The sequence below is a fragment of the Lipotes vexillifer genome, unplaced genomic scaffold (assembly GCF_000442215.2).
Source record: "Lipotes vexillifer unplaced genomic scaffold, Lipotes_vexillifer_v1.1 scaffold1569, whole genome shotgun sequence".
Lineage (NCBI taxonomy): Eukaryota > Metazoa > Chordata > Mammalia > Artiodactyla > Lipotidae > Lipotes > Lipotes vexillifer.
The window spans coordinates 147354-174239 of record NW_006789285.1 but is presented as its reverse complement, the minus strand read 5'-3'; the positions used below and the strand labels follow the sequence as shown (position 1 = coordinate 174239).

The window sequence follows — 26886 nt, the reverse complement described above, 5'->3', positions numbered from 1 at the left end:
AGCAGGAATAATCAGAGAGCCGGATGCTTAAAGGTGATGCAACTTTTGGTGATGAGAAAGTCAAAGCTATGACCGAGATGAAGTGGAAATGGTGTGAGGTTGAGATTGAGGAACTGAGGGACTGTGATGTTAAATGGATGATCCATATGGATGGTCATGGAGGTCATGCTGGATAGTAGATTTTAAGCCTGGTATTAAAGTCATCAGTGAATGAAGCAGAATTGTCCTGGGACCAGAGAGAGTATGGCAGCAAATAGTACAGCCTGATGGCATGAACTTCAAAGGAAATGGGATTTGGGGAGGTAGAGGAGGAAGAAATGGTTTGGAAGTAGCAGTGGCAAACAGAAAATATTTACAACCTCCAGATCCCAAGGTGGGTATGAAAGGAAAAATAGACTTCACATGAGAGGACTACAGAAGCAGCAGCTTGGGGAAGATAGCCAGGTTTCATTAGGGCAAGAAACTGGGGAGACTGTGCAGGAAATAAAGGAATGAGGGGAAATAAATATATCCTATATATTCCCTAGGAATTTAGGATATAGAGAATTTGCTGTGATTTCTACATGACATAATAGAAAGGATGGTGTGGAGGTGGTTTTCTAAATTGGTTCAGATTAGTAGAATACACTGTAGAAATGGGGTGAAGGTCCACATGATGATGAATTTCCTGGAGAGTGTGGTTAACACAAAGAACGGAGTAGTACTGGTCCCCTGAGCATTTTATTTTTCCTGAATCTCCATCTGGTAGCCATGGGTTGTGTGAAGAATGAGTGAAGTTGGCTTCAAGAAGGTTTGTAAAGGTTTTTTTCTCTCTAATGCCAGAGAGAGATGGTTGGAATTTTTCTCTGGGTCAGCCGCAAAAGTTTGTATCTGTAAAAGTTTGTATCTGGCTTTCAAGAAGGTTTAAGGTCCAGGGTTAATTTAAGCCTACCTAGAAACCTAATCGTATTGCAAGTTGGTTTTAGAACTTCATTTATCTATCAATTTGGACTGTTTCTTCCTGTCTTCTCCTCATCCCTTCTTCCATCCCTATCTCTTCATTATATAAATATCTAGCTACAGATTCTCTGGAATTAGCTGGAAATTTTAGTTTTCAGGGATGGAGTTCAGACAAATCATTGTAAACAGGCGTATGTTCTAGTCTCTTCTTTGTAAGCATACAGATGGTATTTTAAAAGAGAACTTGAAACTTAACCCATTTTAATCTTGGAATTTTAATAGATGGAAGCCTGGAGTGGGTGAAGAGTCAAGTTGCAAATCACCAGATATCTCCGTATAAGAGAGTCAAAATACACATGATATATAGAAATAAATTAGATTAGTAATGTCTTTTAAGGAGACTCAGGATTGGAAGGGAGAGGGAGAAGGAGAATTAAATAAATCTTTCAAACCTATTTCTTTTTTTGTTATCCAGAATTTTTCTTTCTGGTAATTGACCACATCTTTGTTTCTTTTATAGGCATTGTTATTTGAGAATGGAAGAGGATACAGATTTTAGAATCAGGTTTAGTTCTTTGTGTTTCATTACAGATCACGTTGGATTTCATGGCACCATAAAAAGCTCACCAAGTGACTTTGTTGTTATTGAGATTGATGAACAGGGACAGTTAGTTAATAAAGCCAGTGATGAACCTATTTACAAGGTTAATAAAATACTACCTGGGCCAAATAATTTGGCTAAAAAAACAAACCTAGATCCTCAAAATTTATCCTTTGAAGAGAGAAGCAATCAAGAAGTCAGTACTTTGGCTGGGTGCTCTGGTGATGACCAAAATTATGAGCCTGGTTCAGAAAAGGAAGATACTATCGAAGATGGAACTTCCAAAGGTGAAGAAGAAAACATTGATGTATTAGGATCCTTGTTAGATGAAAAAACTAATGAATTACTGAATCAGTTTGCCTGTGATGTAAAAGAGAAGTGGAATTCTAAACCTGAACTAATTGGACCATCTCCTGAATTCTCATTAGGTAGAATCCTTGACAAAAACCAGAGGGCTATTTTGCATAGTGCTATTAGGCAGAAATTTCCTTTTTTAATAACTGTAGGAAAAAACAGTGAAATTGTTGTAAAACCAAATCTTGAGTATAAAGAACTCTGTCACTTGGTATCTGAAGAAGAAGCATTTGACTTTTTTAAATATTTAGATGCAAAGAAAGAAAATTCCAAATTTACCTTTAAACCTGATATAAACAAAGATCACAGAAAGGCTGTCCACCATTTTATCAACAAAAAGTTTGGAAATCTTGTGGAGACCAAATCTTTTCCTGAACCGAATTATAATGCTAATAATCCAAATGTAGTGATAACAGTAAGATTTCGGGAAAAAGCACACAAGCACAGGAAAAGATCTCTTCATGAATGCCAGGAAAGAAAAGTTATATACACAGGTAATTTAATACATCATTATTATTTTCTTAGATAAACTTAGTTAAAGTTGCGTGAAAGCTGAATGATTTCAAATGAATAGCCTTGTCCAGAGAGATATTGGAAACAATATATGGGTCCTTTTTTTTAATGGAAGGGAAAGTCTTTCAAAATACACTGGTTGTAAAAATTAACCTTATTGGGGCTTCCCTGGTGGCGCAGTGGTTGAGAGTCCGCCTGCCGATGCAGGGGACACGGGTTCATGCCCCGGTCTGGGAAGATCCCACATGCCACGGAGCGGCTAGGCCCGTGAGCCATGGCCACTGAGCCTGCGCATCCGGAGCATGTGCTCCGCAACGGGAGAGGCCACAACAGTGAGAGGCCCGCATACCGCCAAAAAAGAAAAAAAAATTAACCTTATTGATGAAAGTGTCGTTAACACAGATACTTATAGTTAATGTAGTCACAAACGTATAAAGTTGAAGCAGTTACTTTGCATTTGAGTAAGTGTTATGAGGATGAATCTTGATTTCATATTTTGAGAGTTATCTTAATTAAAATTAAGTATTTGGAGAGAAGTAGAGTATGTTTGCTGTGCTTGGGGAAGTGAAGAGAATACCTTGTAATCTAAAACAGCTGGACTTAACTGCCCAAGGTAGGGAACCTGCAAACTTACAGGGAGTTCCTTCCTTTGGCTGTCAGTCTTTTAGAGAAGAGATTCTCAGATTTTAGCATGCGTTATAATCACCAAAATTTCTTGTTGAAGAGAGATCTCTGAGCCCTATTCTCAGAGTTTCTGATTTAGAATGTTTGGGGTAGGTCTTTCACAAATTCCCAGGTGATCCTTTTTCTGCTGGTCTGGGGACCACATTTTGAGAATCACTGTCTTAGGGAATATATTCACTTTCTAGGATGGAGTGGAACTGATGAAATCTCACTCTGCAAGTTTGGCTGACCAGGTTTAATTGGCCTGTATCCTACGTGAAGGATGGCAAGTGTTTCAGATGGTCCTGTTTTATAAGTAAACAGCACAGCATTTAAAATAAAAACAGCAACTCAGATTTGCACAAATGTGTGTGGCACAGAAACAAGGTTGTACTATGTAGGGAACTCTGTGATGTAAGTGAAAAGAGTTTGAACCTTGGAGCTATGTGGGTTTTATTTTACGTTATGACTTTAGTTCATAAAAAGATTTATGAACTTTTTAATATCTTTAGGACTTAGTTTCCAAAACTGGAAAGAATAATACCATGGGCAAGTTACTTAACAATTCATAACTTTTGGTTGTAATTTAAAAATGGGGTAGGAGTAAAGCCTAATTCACAATGATACTCTAAGGATTAGATGAAATAATGAATGCAAATGTTTAGTATGTAATCGTTTTTCAAATGTTGGTGTCTTCTGTCTTGGAAATTTGTCCAGTTGTATGACTTACCTTTTCCATGAAAAAGCTGCTAGTATAGGAGTTGACACATGAGGCATGCAATAAATGTTAACAGATAAATCTGTTTTGAAGGAAAAACAAAACTAGTTTTACACGTGGGGAGAGAATTGATCAGTGATTTAAGCAGGTGTAGATTTTGTACGACTTGAAATTCTAACAGTATTTGAATTACTGAACCAAAAAATTGTGGAAACTTTTATATATTAGTTTAAATTAGTTTTACAAAAACTATGAATAACTGGAGAGACATGTTCAAGGGAGGAATTGATGGTTCACCAGAGGATAGTATGAAGATACTGGGATACCTATAAGTACAAGAACAAAGAAAAAGGCAAAGATAAACTTTGCCTATCCCAGATTTTGCTTAGGCTAGCCTTTTGTAAGAACAAAAATAGTTCATATAAAAACATTCCTTAATAAGTAGACCTACCTAAAAAATAGAAAACTTTAAAAAAACTTTTTTTAATTGTTATAAAATATACATAACATAAACTTTACCATTTTAACCATGTTTAAGTGTACAGTTTAATGGCATTAAGTACTTTCACGTTGTTGTACAACTATCACTGCCATCCATCTCCAGACTCTTTTCATCTCCTCAGACTGAAACTCTATGTCTGTTAGACAATAACTCTCTATTCCCTTCTCGCCTAGCCGCTGACCACCATCATTCTGCTGTCTCTGAATTTGACTACTCTAGGTATCTCATATAAGTGGAATCATACAACATTTGTCCTTTTGTGATTGGCTTATTTCACTTAGCTTATGGTTTATAAGGTTTACTTGTGTGTGTGTGTTAGAATTTCTTTACTTTTTAAGGCTGAATAATATTTTGTTGTATGTATATATACATCTTGTTATTTTGTTTATCCATTCATCTGCCAGTGGACACAGTTGCTTCCATCTTTTGGCTATCGTGAATAATGCGGCTATGAACATGGCTATATTGGTTTAAGTTCCTGTTTTCAGTTCTTTTGGGTGTATACCCAAAAATGGAATTGCTGGATAATAAGGTACTTCTATGTTTAATTTTTTGAGGTAGTGGTATACTGTTTTCTTAGACACTTTTTTGAAGAAGGAATTGTATGAAAAATTTAAGCGTTGAATGACATTTTCATTTTAGGTATTGCATTTATCAGCTCTAGAAGTTTTATTTGGTTCTTTCTTAGGTCCTCAATTTCTTGTTATGTTCATGTTTTCCTATAATCTTTGAGCCTTTTTTTTTTGGCTGCATTGAGTCTTTGTTGCTGCGCACGGGCTTTCTCTAGTTGCTGCGAGCGGGGGCTACTCTTCCTTGCAGTGCGTGGGCTTCTCATTGTGGTGGCTTCTCTTGTTGCGGAGCATGGGCTGTAGGCACATGGGCTTCAGTAGTTGTGGCACGTGGGCTCAGTAGTTGTGGCTCACGGGCTCTAGAGCGCAGTTTGAGCCTATTTTTAATGGGTCTTTAAAAATATTTGTCTGCTAATTTCATCTCTGTTGTTTCTGGGTCTCTTTCTATTGACTGACTTTTATTTGGTTCATGGGTCATATTTTCCTGCTTCTTTGCATGTCCAGTACTATTTTTTGGAGGTCAAACATTGTGAGTGTTATCTTGTTGAGTGTCTGGATTTTGTTGTATTGTTTTAGAGAGTGTTGAACATGCTCTAGCAGGTAGGAAGTAGATTGCAGATCCATCTGAGGCTTCATCTTGAATTTTATTAACGGAGGGCTAGAGTAGGCTTTATGCTAGTGCTGTCATATAGCTCTACTATGTATTTAAGGAGCCTGTCCACACTGGACCTGATAGAGGTGAAAACTACTAGATTTTGAGCTGATGTTTTAATGGGATGAGTCTTTGGGGCATTGGGAAAGAATGAGTATATTTTGAATGGGGGTGGGACATAAAGTATTAGAGCCAGAAGATAGATTCTGATTCTGAGAAGACTCTCAGGGGCTGGTGTGACAAATGGAACATGACAGAAGTGATGGTGTGTGATGTGTAAGGCTAGATCATAAAAGGTATTGCACTTTTTGTGCACAGTTCTTGGATGGCTCACTCTGGGGTAAGCTAGCTACCAGACTTTAGGGCTATTAAAGCAGCTCTTTGGAGAGGAACTGAGGCCTTCCGCCAATAGCCAGTACCAACTTGCCAGCCATGTGAGTGAGTGATCCCCTTGGAAATGGATCCTCCAACTCCTGTCAGGAGTTTTGAGTAACTGCAGCCCTAGCCACATTGTGCTGCAACCTCCTGAGAGAGCCTGAGCTAGAACCCACCAAACCACGGTGCTCTTGAATTCCTGATCCAGAGAAGTTGAGAGATAAGTGAATATTGTAAGCCAGTAGGGTTTGGGGCAACTTGTTACACAACACTAGATAAATGATATGTAACATTTAATTCTAGGCATGCAGATTACTAATCAGCAAGGAACTCAAGGGGTCACCTATGCAGATTTCTGGAACACGTTCTCTTACTCTGCCCTATGAATTCCAGCCCACTGGGCCTTCTTGAACTCCAGCCTCAGCAAGACCACTGTGCTCTACTTGGATTCCTCCTCCCTGGCCCAGAAAGTACCCCTAGTTAGAAAACCATGTTTTTTGTTTTTTGTTTTTTGTTTTTTTTGCAGTACGCGGGCCTCTCACCGCCGTGGCCTCTCCCGTTGCGGAGCACAGGCTCCGGACGCGCAGACTCAGCGGCCATGGCTCACGGGCCCAGCCACTCCGTGACATGTGGGATCCTTCCGGACCGGGGCACTAACCCGTGTCCCCTGCATCGGCAGGCGGACTCAACCACTGCGCCACCAGGGAAGCCCAAAACCATGGTATTTTAAGACTCACCTCATTTGTTTTGCTTTTCCTTTTGGGTCACAGTTCTGTGATGCCTTTAGTCTGGGGTCCAAAGACAGGTGTTCCATATGTTTTGTCTAGTTTTCTGTTTGTTTACAGTGGGAGTTCAAGGTTGGTACCAATTATTCCAACATGGTGCTAGAAGTGGAAGTCTCTAAAATTGAATTTTAAAATTTAGCATAGTTGGTTTTCTTTTCCAATACTTCATTTATTACAAGTAATTAAGAAAATGTTATAAATCTTATAAATTCAACATAAATTTGGTGATGTTTACATTTTCTTATATGCGCCAATATTATTTACTAACTTAATGAGATTTCAGCGTAAGAAAGACAAGTTTAAATCAATTAGACATTTTAAATTGGAATTACTTGAGTTTCATTACCTTAAACATTCCAAGTGCATAAGACATTCATTAACACAAATACTAAAAACCATGAATTTGATCATCTTAAATATTTCTATTCTGTAAAATTCTATATCTTCATGGATAAAATATACCTATGCACTTAAGGCTAATCAGCAACAAACTGATATAATCTCAAACAATTTGGAGGCTCCTTCTTAGATGGCTGAGCTTGCCTAATGACCTGTGAGTGACATGCCTAGATTGTCAGGGACAGATTTGACACACTGAACTCTAGTTATCAAACACATGTACTTTAAAACTTTAAGTGTTGCTCTCCTAGCCTTCTTACTTTATATAATACACTTTCTTGGTCTGTTTTTCACAGTTTGTACCTCCTAGCCAGGCTGCCGCAACACTTTTAAGGTATTTTAGTGGTGTCTGTCTAATTTCATAGATTTGGTGTATTTGAAAGACTACTATATTTTTTCACATTATTACTAATTGATTCTCAAATGTTTGGTTCCAGGACTAGTATAGCTCTTATAAATTATTGTGAACCCCAAACAGCTTTTATGTGTTAATTATATTTAACCTATTAGCAATTTAAAATGAATTTTAAAAGATATGAATATATTTAAAATAATCTATTTTATTTATCGATGAAGGTGGTCAAAAGGTACGAACTCCCAGTGATAAAATAAATAAGTCCTGGGATATAATGTACAGCATGGTGACTACAGTTAATAATACTGTGTTGTATATTTGGAAGTTGCTAAAGGAGTAGATCTTAACAGTTCTCATCACAAGGAAAAAAATTTTGTAGTGATCATTTCACAGTATGTACAAATATTGAAGCATTATTGCTGATTTTAAAAACTTTTTCATAAATGCATGTTTTTCTTCATATTTTTGAGACTTGCTATTTTCATGTTTTTCAAGGTTATTTATATAGAGATCTAAAGAACATACAGATCTTTCCCTTTCTTTTAAACAGCATGATTTCTAAAGTGTAGATATTACAGGCTTTTGTTTAGCTATTTCATATGTTCAGAGATAGATAGATAGATAGGTAAATTTCACATCCTTCTACTTCCTGAGTCACATGTACGTTAAATGTTCATTTTTCTTAGAGCACTCCTCAGAGAGACCTGTGTAGCTGCTGATGACAGTTACAAGAGGTGAACAAAATAGAAATTATTCTGCAGAAAACTTTGAATTTCCTTTTCATGATTTGAGGGAAAAGGGCAGTACTTTGAAGCATCTCATATGTATGTGGTGAACTGAGGATTGAGGTATTTTGTTACTGTCAATGTTGGCAGGTTATATAGGCCAACAAGTTGGGGGGCTTTTTTGGTGGCCGTTACAGCGCTTGTTCCTCCTTCCTTTTCTGCAGCCTCACTCCTACTCTCTCATCTAGTAGACATTTGAAGCAGGTAGCACGAGGCAAGTATGGTTTTATTTCCTGGTTTGCTGGCCTGGAACTCCCAGTCCGTGGGGTGCACAAACTTAAAGAGATAAATTATAACATGGTGTTCAGTGTCGCAATATAGATAATGACAGCTAGTGGAAACATGCAGATTTAAGTAATTAACTTCCTGTAAAGTTCATTTATTCATTCAATAAATACTTGAATACTTACTATGTGTTAGGCTGAAGATATAATGGTCAATAAGACAAACGTGATTGCTGCTGTGGTCATTGAGTCTTGAAGCATGAATAGAAGTATGGCAAATAGTAAATGGAGGGAGCACACGAAGGCTTTAGTCCATCCAAGGACTGTGAGGAGTTCTCTGTGTTAGGATTATAGGTTATATGAATGGGAGTGGCACATGTGGAGACTGGAAGGGTAGACTAGGGCTAATGTGACTGGGGCCAGTATGAACGTCAGATCAGGGAATTTGGAATTTTTTTTTTTCCCTGTAAGCCTTTAATGAGCCCACTAGCATTTTAAAAATGAGCGCTGAAATCCATGAGGTTTTGTATTTTACTGGTTGTATTTTGATTAAAAAGTACTCATTATTTAAATTAGTGATTTGATTCATTATAATGATCTGTCAGTCTGCTAAGAATGTAATTGATGTATGTTAGCTGCTTTTTTTGTAATCGGGGATTGTTTTTGTTTCAGCCTTTACCCTACGAAAAGAAAATCTGGAAATGTTTGAAGCAGTTGGTTTTTTAGCTATCAAACTTGGAGTGATTCCTTCGGATTTTAGTTATGCAGGACTTAAAGACAAGAAAGCCATCACTTATCAAGCAATGGTTGTTAGAAAAGTGACACCAGAGAGGTAATAAGATGTTACTTTAAAGGACAGACTTTATTTTCTTATTGCATCAAAAACTCAGAATAATACTGGGAGCATATTAATCTCACTATCAATAGTAATTGATTACAGGCTTACTCAGCACATATTCTGCATTAATAGTATAATTATCTTCTAAATAGAGTTTTGTTGTTGAACAAAACAAAACTCTATTTAGAACTCTAAACTCTATTTAGAAACAAAACTCTATTGAACAACAAAACAAAACTCTATTTAGAAGATAATACATGTTTATTTAGAAGATAATACGTGTATTTAGAAGAAATACATGTTTATTATAGAAGATTTAGAAAATAGAAAAAAGAATAAAAAAGAAATTAAATGTCACTAAAAGTTCTCTTACTCAGAAATAACCACAATAACATTTTGATCCATTTCCTTCCAGTCTTTTTTCAAATACTATGCTACATACAGATGCTACAAAGCCATTTTTTACATATGTGAAAATTACACTGTGTGTGTTATTTATATTTTACTTATAAAAATCATTAGTATTCTTAATAAAAATTTATGTCATGAAATATTTCAGAGTCATGTTTATTATACAGACTAATTTATTTAACATTCCTCTGTTTTGGGACATAGAAATTTGTTCCAGTTTTTCACTGTAAATACTACTCTGATTAATATGATTGTACTTAAATCTGTGACTTGTGGATACTTTCCTCAAGATAAAGTTCAGAAAGTTGAATCATTGAACCAAAATTCTGCCTAACTTGATGTAATATTGATATATTAATGTTTAGTCATCAGATGTTTTTAAGTATTCACTACTTGCAGGTAGATGTTTCTAAGTTCTTATATGTGGGACAAAAAAAATTGTTTATGATTTTGTCTTTGTGGTCAAGAAGTGCAGTATAGTAAGAGAATGACTTTAGATGCTAAAAGGTATTTAGATGTTAAAAATTAGTTTTTAACCATCAAAGACAAAACAAGTTATTAGTTTCTAGGAGGAGCAGGTACTTTGATTTGGCTTATGGGTAGGGGATTTTAATTACCCATCAACTAACAGTAAGATTTTAGCAGATGCAGAAAATCTGAAGATAGTTTAGAGGGGCAGTAAGCTAAAAAGTCTGCCTAATAAAGCAGATAGTTCCTGTAAGGACTACAGAAAATAAGATGTAAAGAAGAATTTACATCAGTTCTTACAGGATCTTAAACGTTAGGCTATGACAATTGGAATCTATTATTCAGATGTTGGTGAAAAATTGAAAATTTGAATAAGGAAGTGTTCAGAGCAGAATTTTACGAAAATCCTCTGGCACTAGTGGTTTTTTGGTAACATTGGAGAGAGACTGAGGAGGAAAGGAGCAAAGTCTAAGGACAGGAAGAGCAGAGAACAGTTAAGAGCTTCTATCCCTTGAACTAAGAAGTCAGAAGGCTACATAGATAGAGTAGTAGCATTAGGTATATGTGTTCCAGTTCTTAAAATAACTGTTAATATAATCCTGTGATAAAGGGTTTTTAGTGTACATTTGTTGAAATAAATGAAAGAGGTGTTTTTGAATTAGTTCCCCCAATTTTTATTTTAGTATTCTGATATAAGTTATTGTCTGCTAACTGTCATTTAAACTTTATTTAAACTAATTTTTGACATTTTTAACATAATTTTTTAATGTTTAAGCATTTAAACTAATTTTTTAAATGTAAGATTTAACTGAGTCTATATGATTTATCATTTATAGGTTGAAAAATATTGAAAAAGAAATTGAAAAGAAAAGAATGAATGTGTTTAATATTCGGTCTGTAGATGATTCCCTTAGACTCGGTCAGCTCAAAGGAAATCACTTTGATATTGTCATCAGAAATTTAAAAAATCAAATAAATGATTCTGCAAACCTGAGAGAGAGAATTTTGGAGGCAGTAGAAAATGTTAAGGTAAGAAAACTGCACTTTAAAAAAAAAAATTTATTTTTGGCTTAGTTGGGTCTTAGTTGCTGTACGCAGGATCTTTCATTGCAGCATGTGGGCTTCTGTCTAGTTGTGGTGCGTGAGCTCTAGAGTGCGCGGGCTCTCTAGTTGTGGTGAGCGGGCTTAGTTGCCCCACAGCAGGTGGGATCTTAGTTCCCCAACCAGGGATCAAACCCGTGTCCCCTGCATTGGAAGGTGGATTCTTAACCACTGGACTACCAAGGATGTCCCAAAACTGCACTTTAAAATAGAGTATTATAGGAAAATCTTTATAGTCCCTTCCTTTACATTGAGATAAGAAGGGAAATTTTTCTTTTTCTTTTGTACTTTTTCTTTTTATTGCATGTATAATTATTTTGTAAAATGGTAATTAGGGCCATTTGACTTATTTTTCTTCTTAGTACACATTTTTGTATTGAAAAAACACAACTTTAGTGTAATAAAAAAAAAATTGTATAGTGTTCCTCAGTGTGGGGGTAAAAACTATCTGTATAAAAAGACAGATTTTTTTTTTTTTTTTTTTTTTAGTATCTGCCATATAGAGTAGTATTTCAGGCAAAGAGATTAATTTTGGGGGAAACTTTGTCTAGTAATTCTTTTCAGAAATCTTTGGTAAATAGTTTTTATATTACTTTTCAGAATCTGTTTTCAATCTAATTTTGAATTTTGTTTCAGTGTATACAAATGATAAATCATATACATTTTGTCTTACAGTAAAAAATTACTCACCATAAGTTTTTAAATGACATTTGCCAGGCATCTAAATATGCACATACAACCATAGCCTTCATTCTGATCACGTAGACTATGGGTTCAGCAAACTTTTTTCTGTAAAGGGCCAGATAATAAATATTTGTGGTTTTGTAGGCATATGTTCTCTGTTGCAGGTACTCTACTGCTGTTGTGTGGAAGCATCCATGGACAATATGTAAATGAATGAGCATGGCCATGTTCTAATAAAACCTTGTTTACAAAAACAGGTGTTGGGCCAGATTTGGCTTGTGGGCCACCCATAATTCTCAACCTGGGGTGCTTTTAAAAAATTTCAGCAGTCTGTCTCTTCTCCCAAACCAATTAAATAAGAACATTTGGGGATGCAGCTTAGGCATTAACATTTAAAAAAAAAAAAACTCCCTAAGTGATTCTTCTCTACAGCTAACACTGAGAAACACAGATCTAAGTTTCTGACCACAAAGACCTTTTTACACAATTTTATGCCTCTCCAGCAGGAAAACAAACAAACAAAAATCAGGTTTTAATCAATGTCATGCCTAACAGGAAAATATCTTCCAACTAAAGCTTTTTAAAATCTTTAAAATATACAGGCATTCCCTGATTATATACTTTTTATATGGTTGCTTTTTCCTTTTCTTCTAGACCTACCTAAGATTCTTTTTTTTTTTTTTCCCCTGATAAACTATTAAAAAGATATCCCTTAGAAAAGGGAGTGGGGTTTTCCGAACTCTGATAGCATTTATTGCCAGACTTTCATTTGGTATTTATGCATATACATTTTAAAATCCCCACTAGGAATAATCTTAGATTTAGCCAACTTTCCTTTAGCTCTCATGATGAGGGGAAGGAAGTTGAGAAGTCCTGAAAATAAGAAGTTTTTGGAGTTTTGTTTTAAAGGGTTATAAACCTTTTGTTATATAACCAACCCTAAGTAATTTGGAGGGATACTTAAAACTCTTCTGGTGTTTGGAGGATATTGTGTAATGTTATTTTTCCAAATTTGAAATAATTAAAAGTATTTAACTGTGAGATTTAATACAGGGAGTACTTATTCTATCTGCAGTTGATCTTTATGGCATGAGGTCAGGACGCAGTTCCTTGTGTACCATGCTGATTACAAATTATCTTAGCATCTTTTATTGAACAGTCCTGGAGTTGGTGCTTGATAATCATTGTTGAATGAATATATATTCCCCCATAAAGTGAGTGTAGAGAACTCTTTTGTCTTTCAAGAAACCATCTGGGCCTGGGGTTTGCTTTGTGAGAACATGTTTAACCACTGACCAATGTCTTTAATGGTTGCAGTGGTAAATTACAATTTCCTATTCCTGGTGAAGTGACTCCATGCCATTGCCTTGGCCCAGGCTTTCAGAAACTGAGATAATTGAAAAATGAACCATTATGTATAAAGAAGCCAAGACTTGCTGGGTTTGAAAATAAATCTGCTTTGTATTTCAAGCGTCTCCAGACAGCAGAAGTCTCAAAATCAGAAAGAGCTTGAGGGCGAAGTGCAGATCCAGTACTAGGTAACCAGTACATCCCAGTTTTCCCAGAACTTTCATGAGTTTAGCACCAAGAGTCCCACATTCCAGAAAACTCCTCAGTAATGTGAATGAAAAGCTGACATGTTTTAAAAGATTTTTCACTTATTTCTAACTTCTAATCATTTGTTCTTTTCCTTTCTATATTTTAACTGTAGAGTGTTTCTCAGCCCATTTGGCATCCATGTGCATATTGCCAATTACAAGATTCTTTTATTGAAATAAATACAACAAGATTACATATTCCGACACAATAATTGTATTTATTTATCTTAGTTTGGGGCTATAACAAAGAACCATAGACTGGGTGATTTTTAAACAAGAGAAAATTACTTCTCATAGTTCTGGAGGCTGGAAGCCTAAGATCAGGGTTCCTGCCTGGTCTTCTTATTGTATTCACACACTGCAGAAATAGAGTGGGCTAGTTCTACCACCATTTCTTATAAGGGCACTAATCCTATTCATGAGGGCTCTATCCTCATGACCTAATTACTTCCCCAAATCCCCACCTCCAAACACCATCAGATTGGAGGTTAGGATTTCAACATATGACTTTTCGTGGCTCACAGGCATGCGGTCCTTAACAATATACTTTTAATTAATTGATTTTTTTTTGTATTTATAGAATAAAGGGTTTGTGAATTACTACGGACCACAGAGATTTGGGATGGGAAGGAAAGTTCACACAGACCAAATTGGATTGGCTTTGCTGAAGAGTGAAATGGTATGGATTCTTTAAAAGTATGGACTTAGCTGTTTTGTCAGTTGTCCTTACTACATAAGCCTGCTCCTTGCTTTCTTAACCCAGCATATAAGGGCAGCTATACCGCCACATACATATACCGTACATTACATCATGTTTATTGAGCAGCCACTATATTCTTGGTATCACATTATAACAAAGCAAACTGTATGTGATGCCCCTGTATTTAATACCTGCTTGAGACTAACAGGGACTTGACCAGCACTCATCAAATTCTTAGTGAGCTGAATAGAGGATTTTGAGAAAGTTAAACCCTAATTCGAGAAATCTGGTATCAGATATTACGCAAGATAGGAATTCACCCAATGGCAGAGACCAAGAGGAACAGCAAATTTGAAAGAGAAAATCTGGCTAGTTTCAAACGAAACTAAAAATGCATGTCACAAATAAGCCACATTTGCCCAATTATTATATATTTTAAAAATGTATATTACATATATATATAATTACATATTATATATACACACATATATTTTCACACTGGTTGCAGTACACATAATAGAGAAAAACCACAAAACTATGAAAATTATATATTTGAGCAAATGCAGTATTATTCATATAATAGTGTCATGCTTATTCATTTGTGTTCTGATATGCTTTCTTGAGTGGAAGAGAAAGGAACAGTATAAGCACTTGTGAGAAGCATTGTGCATGTGAACATCATCTTACACATGGAAATAAGGTTGATAGCTGGTGATGTAGACCACATCTGCAAAACTGCAGTCAGTCTGGGCTTAACATTTCAGAGGGAGTTTAGCAAGTGGGATATAACTGATATAATAAAGGGTCTAGAAACTACTGATGAGAAATGATTAACTGAACAGTGTTTTTTCAGTCTAGAAAACTCTGAAGAGGAAATTAACTTATAAAGTATTGGAAATTTTGTCATATGGAAGAAGAATTTAATAGTTAGGGGTCTGAGGAATGCATCATGTGTTCTGTTTGAGTTCTGCCAGTTGTCAAATATGTCACTATAGGCAGGTTAATTAATTTTCCCAGCCTCGGTTTTTTTAATCTGTAAAATGGACATAATACGTATTTTACAAGATGTTCGTGAGAAGTAAATGAGATAACTTTTGTGAAAGCACCTAGCGTAGTGTCAGGCTCATAGTAAGATGAATGTTCAAAAATATGATTAGACTGTTAATTGTCTGGTTTTAACAGTGGTAGAAATTCAGAGGGCCAAGTTTTAGCCTAGTGTAAGAAAGACTTTTCTAACAGTTGTCCAAAGAAATGGGCTTCCTCCTCTGCCACCCCCCCACCCCAAGAACTGGAAATTCCTCTTGCTATAATTACATTTAAACAAAAGCTGGCTGGTTACCCCTTCAATGCCTACCTCTTTCAAACTTCATATTCCATGCTCCTAATTATTAGTTAACTTGCTAGACTATTGGTTATCAATTATTGCTGTGGAGCAAATTACCCTAAAAGTTAGTGGATTAAAACCACAAGCATTTATTATCTCACTGTTTCTGAGGGTCAGGAATCTGGGAGCAGCTTAGCTGGTCATTTTTGCATCAGGGTCTCTCATGCATTTGCAGTTATCTATCAGTCTGGGTGGTCTCTGAAAACTTGAGTGGGTACCGAGGATCTACATCCAAGCTCACTCTCATGGTTTTTGGCAGGAACCTTGAGTTTCTTGACATAGTGGTACTCGTGGCATGGCTTCCCCTGGAGAGAGGAGTCCAAGAGCACAAAAGAGAGAGAGAGAGACCACAACAGAGAGAGAGGGGGAGACCACAACAGAAATCTCATGGATAACCAGCAAGGACCTACTGTATAGCACAGAGAACTCTGCTCAATATTATGGAATAACCTAAATGGGAAAAGAATTTGAAAAAGAATAGATACATGTATATGTATAGCTGTATCACTTTGATGTACACCTGAAACTATCACAACATTGTTAGTCAACTGTACTCTGACATAAAATAAAAAGTTTTTAAAAAGTAGGGTTATATATCTTTTTTTTTTTATTTTTTGCGGTACGTGGGCCTCTCACTGTTGTGGCCTCTCCCGTTGCGGAGCGCAGCCTCCGGACGCGCAGGCTCAGCGGCCATGGCTCACGGGCCCAGCAACTCCATGGCATGTGGGATCTTCCCGGACTGGGGCACGAACCAGCGTCCCCTGCATTGGCAGGCGGACTTTCAACAACTGCGCCACCAGGGAAGCCCGGTCATATATCTCTTGACATGCTCCCTTTGCTAAAGGAAATAGAATATTCCTTCAGAGAAATGAAATGAGAAAAAAATTGCAGTTTGGTAAAATGGAGGGGAGTAATTCCTTTTCAGAGGATACAGTTTTTAGCCTCATAAAATTTCTTTAAAAATAGAGCATTTATTCCTTTCTTCATTCATTCATACTCAATAAATATTCATTGAACAGAAAAAGAAACTGCAGTGTCTTTCACAGCCTAATCTTGGGAGGGACAGACCTTCACTACTTCCGTATTCCACGGTCACACAGGCCAACCCTGATGAGTGTGGGAGAGGACTGCCCAGGCGTGAGCCCCAGGTGCTTGAGACCATTGGGGCTGTCTTAGAGGCTGGCTCCCACAGCTGGAAAGGCAGATTTTTTTTTTCCTTTTGCTTGAAGCATGCCCTCCCCAACCTTTACATTCCTTATGTCTCAATTTAAATTGTCATCCCACTACCCAAGAATTAGTGAATTCCCCTTACCTTGTGACTGCACAGCCTCCTAGACTTCCCATCTCAGGTTTGATTACATTTTATAATTATTGCTTATTTAATCTTTTCCAGTAAACAGAGACTACAAGTCTCTTGCTCAACACTCTATCCCTGGTGTCTCCACAGTGCCTAGCACATGGCAGATGCTTAATAGTATTTGTTTGAATGAATGAATAATGTTAACAGAAGAATGAGTGGGAGATTTTGTTGCTTGACCTATTTTAAGATCCTGTCCGGGCTTCCCTGGTGGCGCAGTGGTTGAGAGTCTGCCTGCTGATGCAGGGGACACAGGTTCGTGCCCCGGTCCGGGAAGATCCCACATGCTGTGGAGGGGCTAGGCCTGTGAGCCATGGCCGCTGAGCCTGTGCGTCCGGGAGCCTGTGCTCCACAACGGGAGAGGCCACAACAGTGAGAGGCCCGCGTACCGCAAAAAAATAAAGAAAGAAAGAAAGAATATCAATATATATATTTCTTAAGTCATGTTACAATTTAAAGTTTTTAAATACACAATTTGTAAAGCAATTTAAGAACTTTAAAAAACTTATTTAATATTACAACACACTTTTTAAGAATGTAGGAAACACTTTCAAGCTGTGATTTTACTATGAAGGTTTTTATATGTAAGCATATATTTATCTAGCTTTGAAGCATAGATCTTACAGGTATTTAATTAAAGCCACTATTAACTGTGGGTATGCAGTATATCAGGTTTCTAGGTGTTTTCTGTAGTATTAAAATATTAGTAGGAAAATGATCAACTTATTGCAGACATTTTCTTCTTTCAGCTGCTTTTCTAACTCAAACGGTGTGTCTTGATGACACAACAGTAAAGTTTGAAATATGGGATACAGCTGGTCAAGAACGATACCATAGCCTAGCACCAATGTACTACAGAGGAGCACAAGCAGCCATAGTTGTATATGATATCACAAACGAGGTAAGTAGAAATGCATTCTGCAAAGAAACTTGTTTGAGTATCCATTTTTGGTATTCAGAATTTCAGTTATAGAAAAGATTTTTTTCTTAATCTTTTTTTGTTAGCCAAGCATGACTTTTCTGCCAAAACTTTTATGAAATAGAGAAGCTGATTTTAAAAAATAAGATGCAATTGTCTCAGCTACTACAGTAGTGCTAAGAATTGCTTTCCAGGAGTCACACTGGACAGTCTTTAAAGCCTCGCCTCACAGACACGCTCCCTAGCCATTCTTTGAGCCTGTAAAAAAAAAAAAAAAAAAAAAGATCCTTACCTACTGTAAGGCACATACTTAGAAATAAGTTGTGCTGGAGACAGTGATAAAATATAGGAACGAGTAGATACCGTTTTTTTTTTTTTTTTTAAAGGAGCATCTTTTAATCTATTTAGATTTTAAAAGAAAACATTAATGTTGGCAATTTTTACAAATGACTTTGGCAATTATTTTTAAGACCACAGAATTCTGAGACTTGAGAACACAAATGAAATTAGTGGCTTGCCATTCCCCTATGCTTGTTCCTTCCCTTATTTTTGTTGTGTATTTTTGTTGGCTAAGTCTGAGTTATATGTCATCACTTAATACTTCTGTTCATAGTTCGATGATAGAGGCAAAGAATGACAGAAGAAGAACTGTGGAAGTGGTGGGGGAGCACTTTTCCAGTCCCTAATATTTTAAACCTGTGTATCAGTTTGCTTTGTACAGGAGGTTAATTCTAAATTTAACATTGTTTAACTTTTGAACACTTAAAGACAGAATTGCCACGTAAAATATCATGTTAAATGCTTATTCTTGTTCCTTTGTTAAATGTCTGGCATTTGTTAGATGTCGGACAGTTTGTACCTTTTTAAAAAACAGTAAGTAATTTTTCATTTTCATTTAACACGTGTTTGCTTGTTTGGTTTTTAAAGGTGAAGGCTGTACAATTATTTCTTACACCAGAAGAATTGGATGATCCTGTAAATAGAGCAAAGAAATATTTTCTTCAGACTGGTACTTAAAAAGTTTCTTTACCCCATACATAACCATGCAGATACATAATATAAGTGTTGTCAGCAGGAGGGCATTCATTACAACATAAATATGATAAGAAATAAACTGTAATATATTGTATATTTAAGCATTTTTATTACGTGCCCTAGGCACTCCATTTTTGGCCAGATCTCTGGGATTTTTGTCTGTTCTAATTCTTGCTTAGGGGTAGGGGTGAGGGAAAAGATGCTGTCTGAGTTTTTCTTGGCCTAAATCCTCGAAGGATTTAGGTATTGATGGAAGTATAATTCACTACAATCAGAGGAGACTGAAAAAATAAACTAAATAAAAGTACATTCGTTATATCTGATACTTTGTGCATTGTTTTTGATCTAGTTGCCATTTAGCCCTGATTGCTGATTTTGAAAACTTTAGCCCAATATATGTAGAATGCTTAATGAGAAGCACTAAAAAAAAGTTGTTACGAGTGTGGGTTCTAGAGTCAATCTACGTGGGTTTAGCTCTCAACTTTAGAACTTCCCAGCTGTACAGTCTTGTGCAAGTCATTTAGTTTCATTCTTTTTAGTTTCTTCATCTGCAAACTGAAGCTAATAATGGTACCTAAAAGACTGTCATGAGATTTAAATAAGATAATAGATATAATGCTTTTAATATAGTGCCTGGCACGTTCTGAATACTGAATAAATATTACTTGTATCTAAACAATAACGGCAACCATAGCATTTTAGAGTCATTCAAATATATCATCGACATATACGTGCATATTGAATTTCACTTACAATGAAATAAAGGACATCAGTTTTCAAATATCTCCACTCATTGTTTTAAATTATGTACATATTACCTATATGTAAGGATTCATAGGAGAAAAATGTTTTTATGCCACACCAGAATCTGTAAATAGTGTGAGCATTTCAAATTGTTATAAGTAATCTAAGTAATACTAAGGAAAATTCAAAATTGCATCTATTGTAGGGTCCTGAGAAAATAATTTCCTTTTGGCAGTGATTCTTAAACTTTAGTGTGCTTAAGAAACCTGGTGCATTTATTAAAATGCTGAATCCAAGGCCCTACCTGAATAAGCATCTTTGCCATGGAGTCCAGTAACCTAGTTTTAAAAAGCATCCTACTAGCAAGACCTAATAGTACACTTCAAGGATCCAGATGTCAACCCTTTCTTATTCAAAAAATTCTGTGTAAAACGTCTATAACAGCTCTTTAAAAATCTCTAAGCTCAGGGGTTTATGTAATGCTTTAAAAAAAAAAAGTCCTCTGAATAACTGCAAATTAGTTTATCTCCATCCTGAAGTTGAAATTACTAATGTTGTGCTCTTTTTAAAACAGGGAAAGTGATTGAGCCATACGATTAATGATCTTTATTAAAAACAAACAAAGAAAACACCTCTTCAGGTGTAGCTGTGGTTTATAGTTGGTGCTGAGCATCATCTTCATATTCAGGTTCCCAGGATAGCTCAATTCATTTAGAGAGCGTGGTAAAGGTCTTAATAACTAGCCTTTAAATAAAAGTGACTAACTGATCTTTGCTTTATTCAGAGGATGCTAAAGGCACACTTTCACTGATGCCTGAATTCAAAGTTCGGGAGAGAGCATTGTTGGAGTCCTTGCATCGCTTTGGCGTGACAGAGGAGGGCTGTATCCAGGCATGGTTCTCTTTCCCCCATTCCATGCGCATATTCTATGTTCATGCATATAGCAGCAAAATCTGGAATAAGGCAGTATCTTACAGACTTGCAACCTATGGATCAAGAGTGGTGGAGGGTGATTTGGTCTGTTTGGATGAAGATATTGATGATGAGCATTTACCGAGTAGTAAAGTAAGTGTCATTTCATCAAGAGTAGTTACCACACCAGGAATACTAATTTTCAGAAGCCCTTATTTTAGAAACAGTTTAAAACTAAACATGCTCTTCTTTTTTTTTTTTTTTTAACTTATATTTGCTCATCTCCTGCTTCTACTCTGCTGTCAGCTGACTCTTAACATGCTATTGAATGGAAGAATAAAAATAGTTAGTGGTATGAAATGAAAGTTACAAAGATAGTAAACCTTCCTTTAAAGAACACATTCTTTAGAATAAGATTTTTATAATAATGGTAGATAGGGTATGTAATGTCATGTGCATTTCTTTTATATAGGTGCGATTTTACAACTTGCTTTTTTCCCTCTTAACAGTATCTTAGAGACATTTATATTAATGAAATATAATTTTGTATTGTAAAAATTGATCCTTCCATTTCCTCCGCATCCAACTAGTATTTTTATAGTATTTTAATCTCTATGGGATTGAACTAAATAATGAAATTTAATTCCGTAAATCATGTAAGGAAATTTATTTTATAGTATTGTAATGCAAAAACAGCAGACTATTCTCCATCATTATCTTAATTCAATCTCACAAATATATTTTAAAAATTAATGAAGAGATTTGAGTAGTGCTTTTGTATATAACATCATAAAATCATTGACCTTTAGAGGACAAAAAGATTTTAGAGACCTTCTTTTCTAATTCCCATTTTATAGAAATGAAATTGAGACCCAGGCTGGAGAGGAGACAGATTAAGTGACACTTAATCTGTTGTCTGATTCCTAGCCCAGATTAGTCTCTACTAGAGAAATAGGGGAGTGTAGAAAAGGTGTCAGCATCTAGAGATAGGGCATGGCCCAGTTTTTCAAAAATGGAGAAAAATAGACTGAACTTTCCATAAAGGAAGCTTGATCTCAATTAATGTCAGAGTTCTAGATGTATGAATTAAGGATTTTTTTGGTTTCAAGTGATGAAAACCCACCTCAGACTAACTTAAGGAAAACAGACAGCAATTTCTTGGCCCTCATAACTAAAAGCGCATGATTGATTCAGGCACAGCTGTATCAAGGGGCTTAAGCAGTGTCCTAAATCATCCGTTTCATTTGCTTTATCTTGCAGCTCTGCTTTTCTCTCTGTTAGATCCACTCTCAGTTTCTTCTCCAGAAAAGAGGGCTTTTCTTTCCCAACAGTTTCAATCAAACCATGGAATTGAGCCTCAGTGGCTAGGAATGGCTTGGCTTGGGTCACATGTCCCCAGACCAGTTATTGTGGACTGGAGTATGTGATTGGCAAAACCTATGTTCCAAGGGCTCCTTCCTGGAACCATCCCATCCAAACCACATTTAAGAACTGGGAGGGAAGCTCCCAGGAAAATGCAGGTGCACTACCAGAAAAGAGGGAGTAAAGGCTGAGTGATGAGTGAGCCAGAACAAAGATATCTGCTTTATTATTTTATTAAATGAATGGCTTATGAATATTTAGATAAGAAAGTGATCACTAAGACCATAAATCATTAAGAATGGTCATTTAACTGAGACACAGACTCTGAAACTGTGTAAGAAAAAATCTAGCAGCATCGTAGGTTTTATTTTACCTCATATGAGTGGAAGAAGAGATATGTCAGTTGATTCCATTTTGATAAATAATGAAAAAAGCACAAGTTTTTTAACACCTTTCAGAAAATATGTCCATTTAAATATTACCTAGGCAACACATTATTTAGTAGGTCAGCCGTTTCTAATTCAGATTTTCAGAAATTAAAGGTTACTTTGACAAACTATAACAATAATCTCTGAAATGCATGTGTCTTATAAGACTTCTTTGTTCCATGTAACATTTGCACGGATAGTTTTGTGATCAGGATTGAATCTGCTTTTCTTTCAGGAGATGTAGTAGAAAAGAGAATATTTTCTCCTTTACATTTTGCAGAGTGTCCTTTTATTAGCAGCAAAAAGTGTCTATATTTTTAAGATCAATCATTTATACTTTATTAGTTAGCACTGAGAAAAGAAAAGGCAGGAACTGGAGTCTCAAGACATAAAATATGTTTAACTGAATCACTTTGCTGTACACCTGAAACTAACACAGCATTGTTAATCAACTCTACTCCAATATAAAATAAAAAGTTAAAGAAAAAAACCAAAATAAAACCAAAAAAAGACATAAAATATGAAAAGGAAAAAGACAAACTAATATTTCTAATAAATGGTGTATAGAACATGTTATGTTGTGTATCTACATTAAAAATTGTAAGAAAGTGAGTCCCTTTTTGATAGAATTACTAGGACTACCGATATATCTTAATTTCAAGTGACTTGGCAGATTCTCATATAGTTTTTTTGTGAACAAGATGGAGAAATGTGAGTTAGACAGTGAGAATGGTGAATTCATCTTTGCAGAGCAGCCATACAGCAAAATCATGTTCGTTAATTTATCGATTGATATCAACCTGGAGGGAGTTCTCTAAAGACAAAACGTGGTACTCTGTACTTGACCATGTTTGTTCAGTATTTTCATAAATTGCTTAAATTGCAGCATTGTAGGTATGCTTATGAATTTGTGAAAGACAAAAAGCTGGAAGTGATGATGCAAGAGAGATCATAGCCCCATGTATTTGGTCAGATCACATCTGGAGTGTTATGTCCATTTCTGAGTGCAGCAGTTAAAATGGGTTATTTACATGTAAACAAACAAATAAACCCAAAATGAAAAAACAAAAAAGGAGAGACATTATTGATAAGAGTAGGGAGAATTGGGAAAGCAAGCAGGTTTAGAGAAGATCTAGACATCGTATTATATGATGAATGCTTTAAGAAAATGACGCTGTTGTAATCCTCATGGAATGATGACAGCTGCCTTTATACTTGAGCTTTCATGTGCCTGAGAAATCGGAATTATTCTCTGTCCTAGAGCAACATGTCTCAAATGTAGCTTATCACTCACCTCTTTTTTTTTTGCCTCGTATGTGTGACACCTGTATTACTAGTCTATGAAACGCATTTTGAGAAGCTCTACTTCTCATAGATTATTATGACATTTGTTAGGGACAGAGGTTGGGTGGTCTCACAGAGGCAGATTCTTGATTCAGCATAGTAAGAAAAAACAACTTTGCAGTTTAGAAAAAGATCATTGGTAACTGAGGTGAATGTGTTGCTTCAGAGTGTTAGCTGCCCCACATTCTCTGTGTATTTCCACGGAGTTATCAGGGCTTAAAGCAGGAAGAATCATTCTAATTTTTAAGGAGTCTACTCCTCTGGAAAGAAATTGTGAAAAGATCTTGTTTGGGTATGTGTATATTCAGCTAAGGAGTCAAACTGTACATAACAGAGTTAGGGAAAATTGAGGGAATTTGGAACATTTGAAAATCATCTGTATTTTCATCATGTTTTTAAAAAATAGGTTCATCTAGTAACTGAAGAAGAGGAATCAGCTAATACCTATGCAATACATCAGGTAAACTTGCTTAAAAATTAGTATAATTTAGATCTAAATGTACACATTGTGCCCACAATATATATTAACCAGTTCCCTTCCTTGCTCCTTTTTTTAACCACTTTTAATTCAGTTATAAGTTATATACAATAAAATTCACTCTTCTCAGTTTACAGTTCTGCAAGTTTTGATATACGTATACAGTCATATGACCACCACAAAAATCAAGATAAAGAACAGTTTCATGTCTCCCCCAAGCTTCCTGTGCCCCTTTGTAGTCACCCCCCACCCCTGCCCCAGCCCTGACTCAGCTCTTTTCTGTTCTATGGTTTTGCCTTTGAAAGAGTATCATAGAAATGGAATCATATAGTTTATGGCCTTTTGTGTCTGGCTTCTTTCAGTGAGCATAACGAATATGAAATTCAGTCATGTTGTGTGTATTTGAGGTTTTTACCTTGTTCCTTTTTCTGACTACCTTTTGGCTGCGTTGGGTCTTCGTTGCTGTGCGTGGGCTTTTCTCTAGTTGTGGCGAGCGGGGTCTACTCTTCGTTGGGGTGCACGGGCTTCTCATTGCAGTGGCTTCTCTTGTTGCGGAGCATGGGCTCTAGGTGCGTGAGCTTCAACAGTTGTGGCACATGGCTTGGTAGTTGTGGTTTGCGGGCTGTAGAGCGCAGGCTCAGTAGTTGTGGCTCATGGGCTTAGTTGCTCCACGGCATGTGGGATCTTCCCGGACCAGGGCTCGAACCCATGTCCCCTGCATTGGCAGGCGGATTCTTAACCACTGTGCCACCAGAGAAGCCCCATGTTTTTAAATAAGTAAGAGAAATGTAAAATTATCAGCCAAAATACCAGTTACGTGATTGAGTAGTAACGGTTATTCTTTGTGTTCCGGAAAGAATATGCTTTTAGGATTGTATAACTGCACAAAGATGAAGTCTGTTGGCTAATTAAGCGTACCTCAACTTCTTGTTTCATCTCTTCTACATTAACAGCAGTTTGTCTAATAATATCTGACTTGAGTTGGTTGCCTTGGTAATTGAGTCCTTTTTTTTTTTTTAGATATACCACGCAAGCACAATATTTATTTATTTAGTTAGTTATTATCATTATTTATTTATTTATTTTTGGCTGAGCTGGGTCTTTGTCGTGGTGTATGGGCTTCTCTAGTTGTGGCATGAGGGTTCCAGAGTGCATGGGCTTTGTAGTTTGTGGCATGCGGGCTCTCTTGTTGAGGCATGCAAGCTTGGTAGTTGTGGCGTGGGCATAGTTGCTCTGAGGCATGTGGGATCTTAATTCCCCGACCGGGGATCGAACCTGTGTCTCCTACATTGGAAGGCAGATTCTTAACCACTGGACCACCAGGGATGTCCCTTAAGAGTCCTTCTTGATTTTAGTTGGCTCTTCTCTTTTCTGAGCAGCATTGAAAAGAATCAAGGTAGTGTAATACTCAATAGCATGTTTTAGGCTGATTGTAATGTTGATATCCTGAGTCTGTTTTTACAGATCCAGGTTCCAGTCATAAAAGTAAATTTAAAATATGATCAAATATTTTTCCGAAGGCTGTTTCACGTATGTTCTTTTTTTCCCTTCCATTGCACAGGTGGTTCTTCCAGTGCTTGGATACAATATTCAGTACCCAAAGAACAAACTAGGGAAGTGGTACCAGGAAGTACTCAGCAGAGATGGACTACAGACATGTAGATTTAAAATACCTACTCTGAAACTGAATGTTCCAGGATGCTATAGAAAGATTTTGAAACATCCCTGTAATCTCTCATACCAACTAATAGAAGACCATGATATTGATGTCATGAAGGAAGATTCCCACATCGATGAAGCAACTTTATCTCTTTTGATCTCTTTCGATCTTGATGCTTCGTGTTATGCTACCGTTTGTCTGAGGGAAATAATGAAGCATGACTTTTAAAACTGATCCCCTTAATATAATCGTGTATGTGCCACTTTTTAAAGGAAAGGGAGCTAAAGTTTCTTGAGCATCTACCATGTGCTAGGAGCATTATAATTGTTATCTCCTTTAATTACACAACATCCTGATGAAGTAGGAATTTGATACTAACATTCCAGAGGACGTATAGCTAGTAAGTGGCAGCATCTGAGTTGAAGACTCCAAAGCCTTTGTTCTTTCTATTATCTAATATCTCGGTGACCTTTAGACTGTGCTATAAAAGTTAGTCTTTCTGGACTGTTAGGAGCCTGTAATACTACAGGATGACATTAAAAAAGATAACATTAAAGAAAAACATTTTTGGAGTAATGTTTATATCTTCAAGCTCCTTGCTTAGAATGTAGATGAAACTAGGTTGTAATGAAAACAGGGTTGGAAAGATAGATGAAGCATTTTGTTAATTATTGCCATTCTCTCCTGTTTTTGAAATTATTGATCAGAACAGTACATCAGGAAAATATAATCCCTCTATTTATGATAGCTACCCTTTATGAGGTAAATAATCTTTGATGAATATTGAAATAAAATTTTTCCTACAGTTTCTTTATCTTGACATATATTGACCCTCCACTTTTTTGTTATTTCTGTTCTGTCATCTAAAACATAAATTTTTAGAGTCAGACTCATCTGTGCTCAGACTCCAGCTCTGACACTTACTAGTGACTGAGTGTTGTTGATTGTTTCTGAGGCTCATTTAAGGAATCAAGATAGCACCAATCTCATAAGCAGCAAACAATAGAATTATCTCCACCTTTTTACATT

General features: G+C 36.3%; 1 protein-coding gene across 1 annotated transcript in view; it reads left to right on the top strand.

Moving 5' to 3' along the window:
- PUS7L (pseudouridine synthase 7 like) overlaps positions 1 to 26681 on the top strand; it is a 28496-nt gene extending 1815 nt beyond the window's left edge. Inside the window, exons 2-9 of the mRNA XM_007462448.1 lie at positions 1460 to 2388; positions 9107 to 9266; positions 10988 to 11180; positions 14115 to 14213; positions 18822 to 18903; positions 20458 to 20738; positions 24126 to 24179; positions 25759 to 26681. Coding sequence (XP_007462510.1) covers positions 1476 to 2388; positions 9107 to 9266; positions 10988 to 11180; positions 14115 to 14213; positions 18822 to 18903; positions 20458 to 20738; positions 24126 to 24179; positions 25759 to 26085 — 2109 coding nt within the window. The 5' untranslated portion in view covers positions 1460 to 1475 and the 3' untranslated portion in view covers positions 26086 to 26681. The remainder of the gene's footprint in view (positions 1 to 1459; positions 2389 to 9106; positions 9267 to 10987; positions 11181 to 14114; positions 14214 to 18821; positions 18904 to 20457; positions 20739 to 24125; positions 24180 to 25758) is intronic.
- Positions 26682 to 26886: the final 205 nt, after the last annotated feature.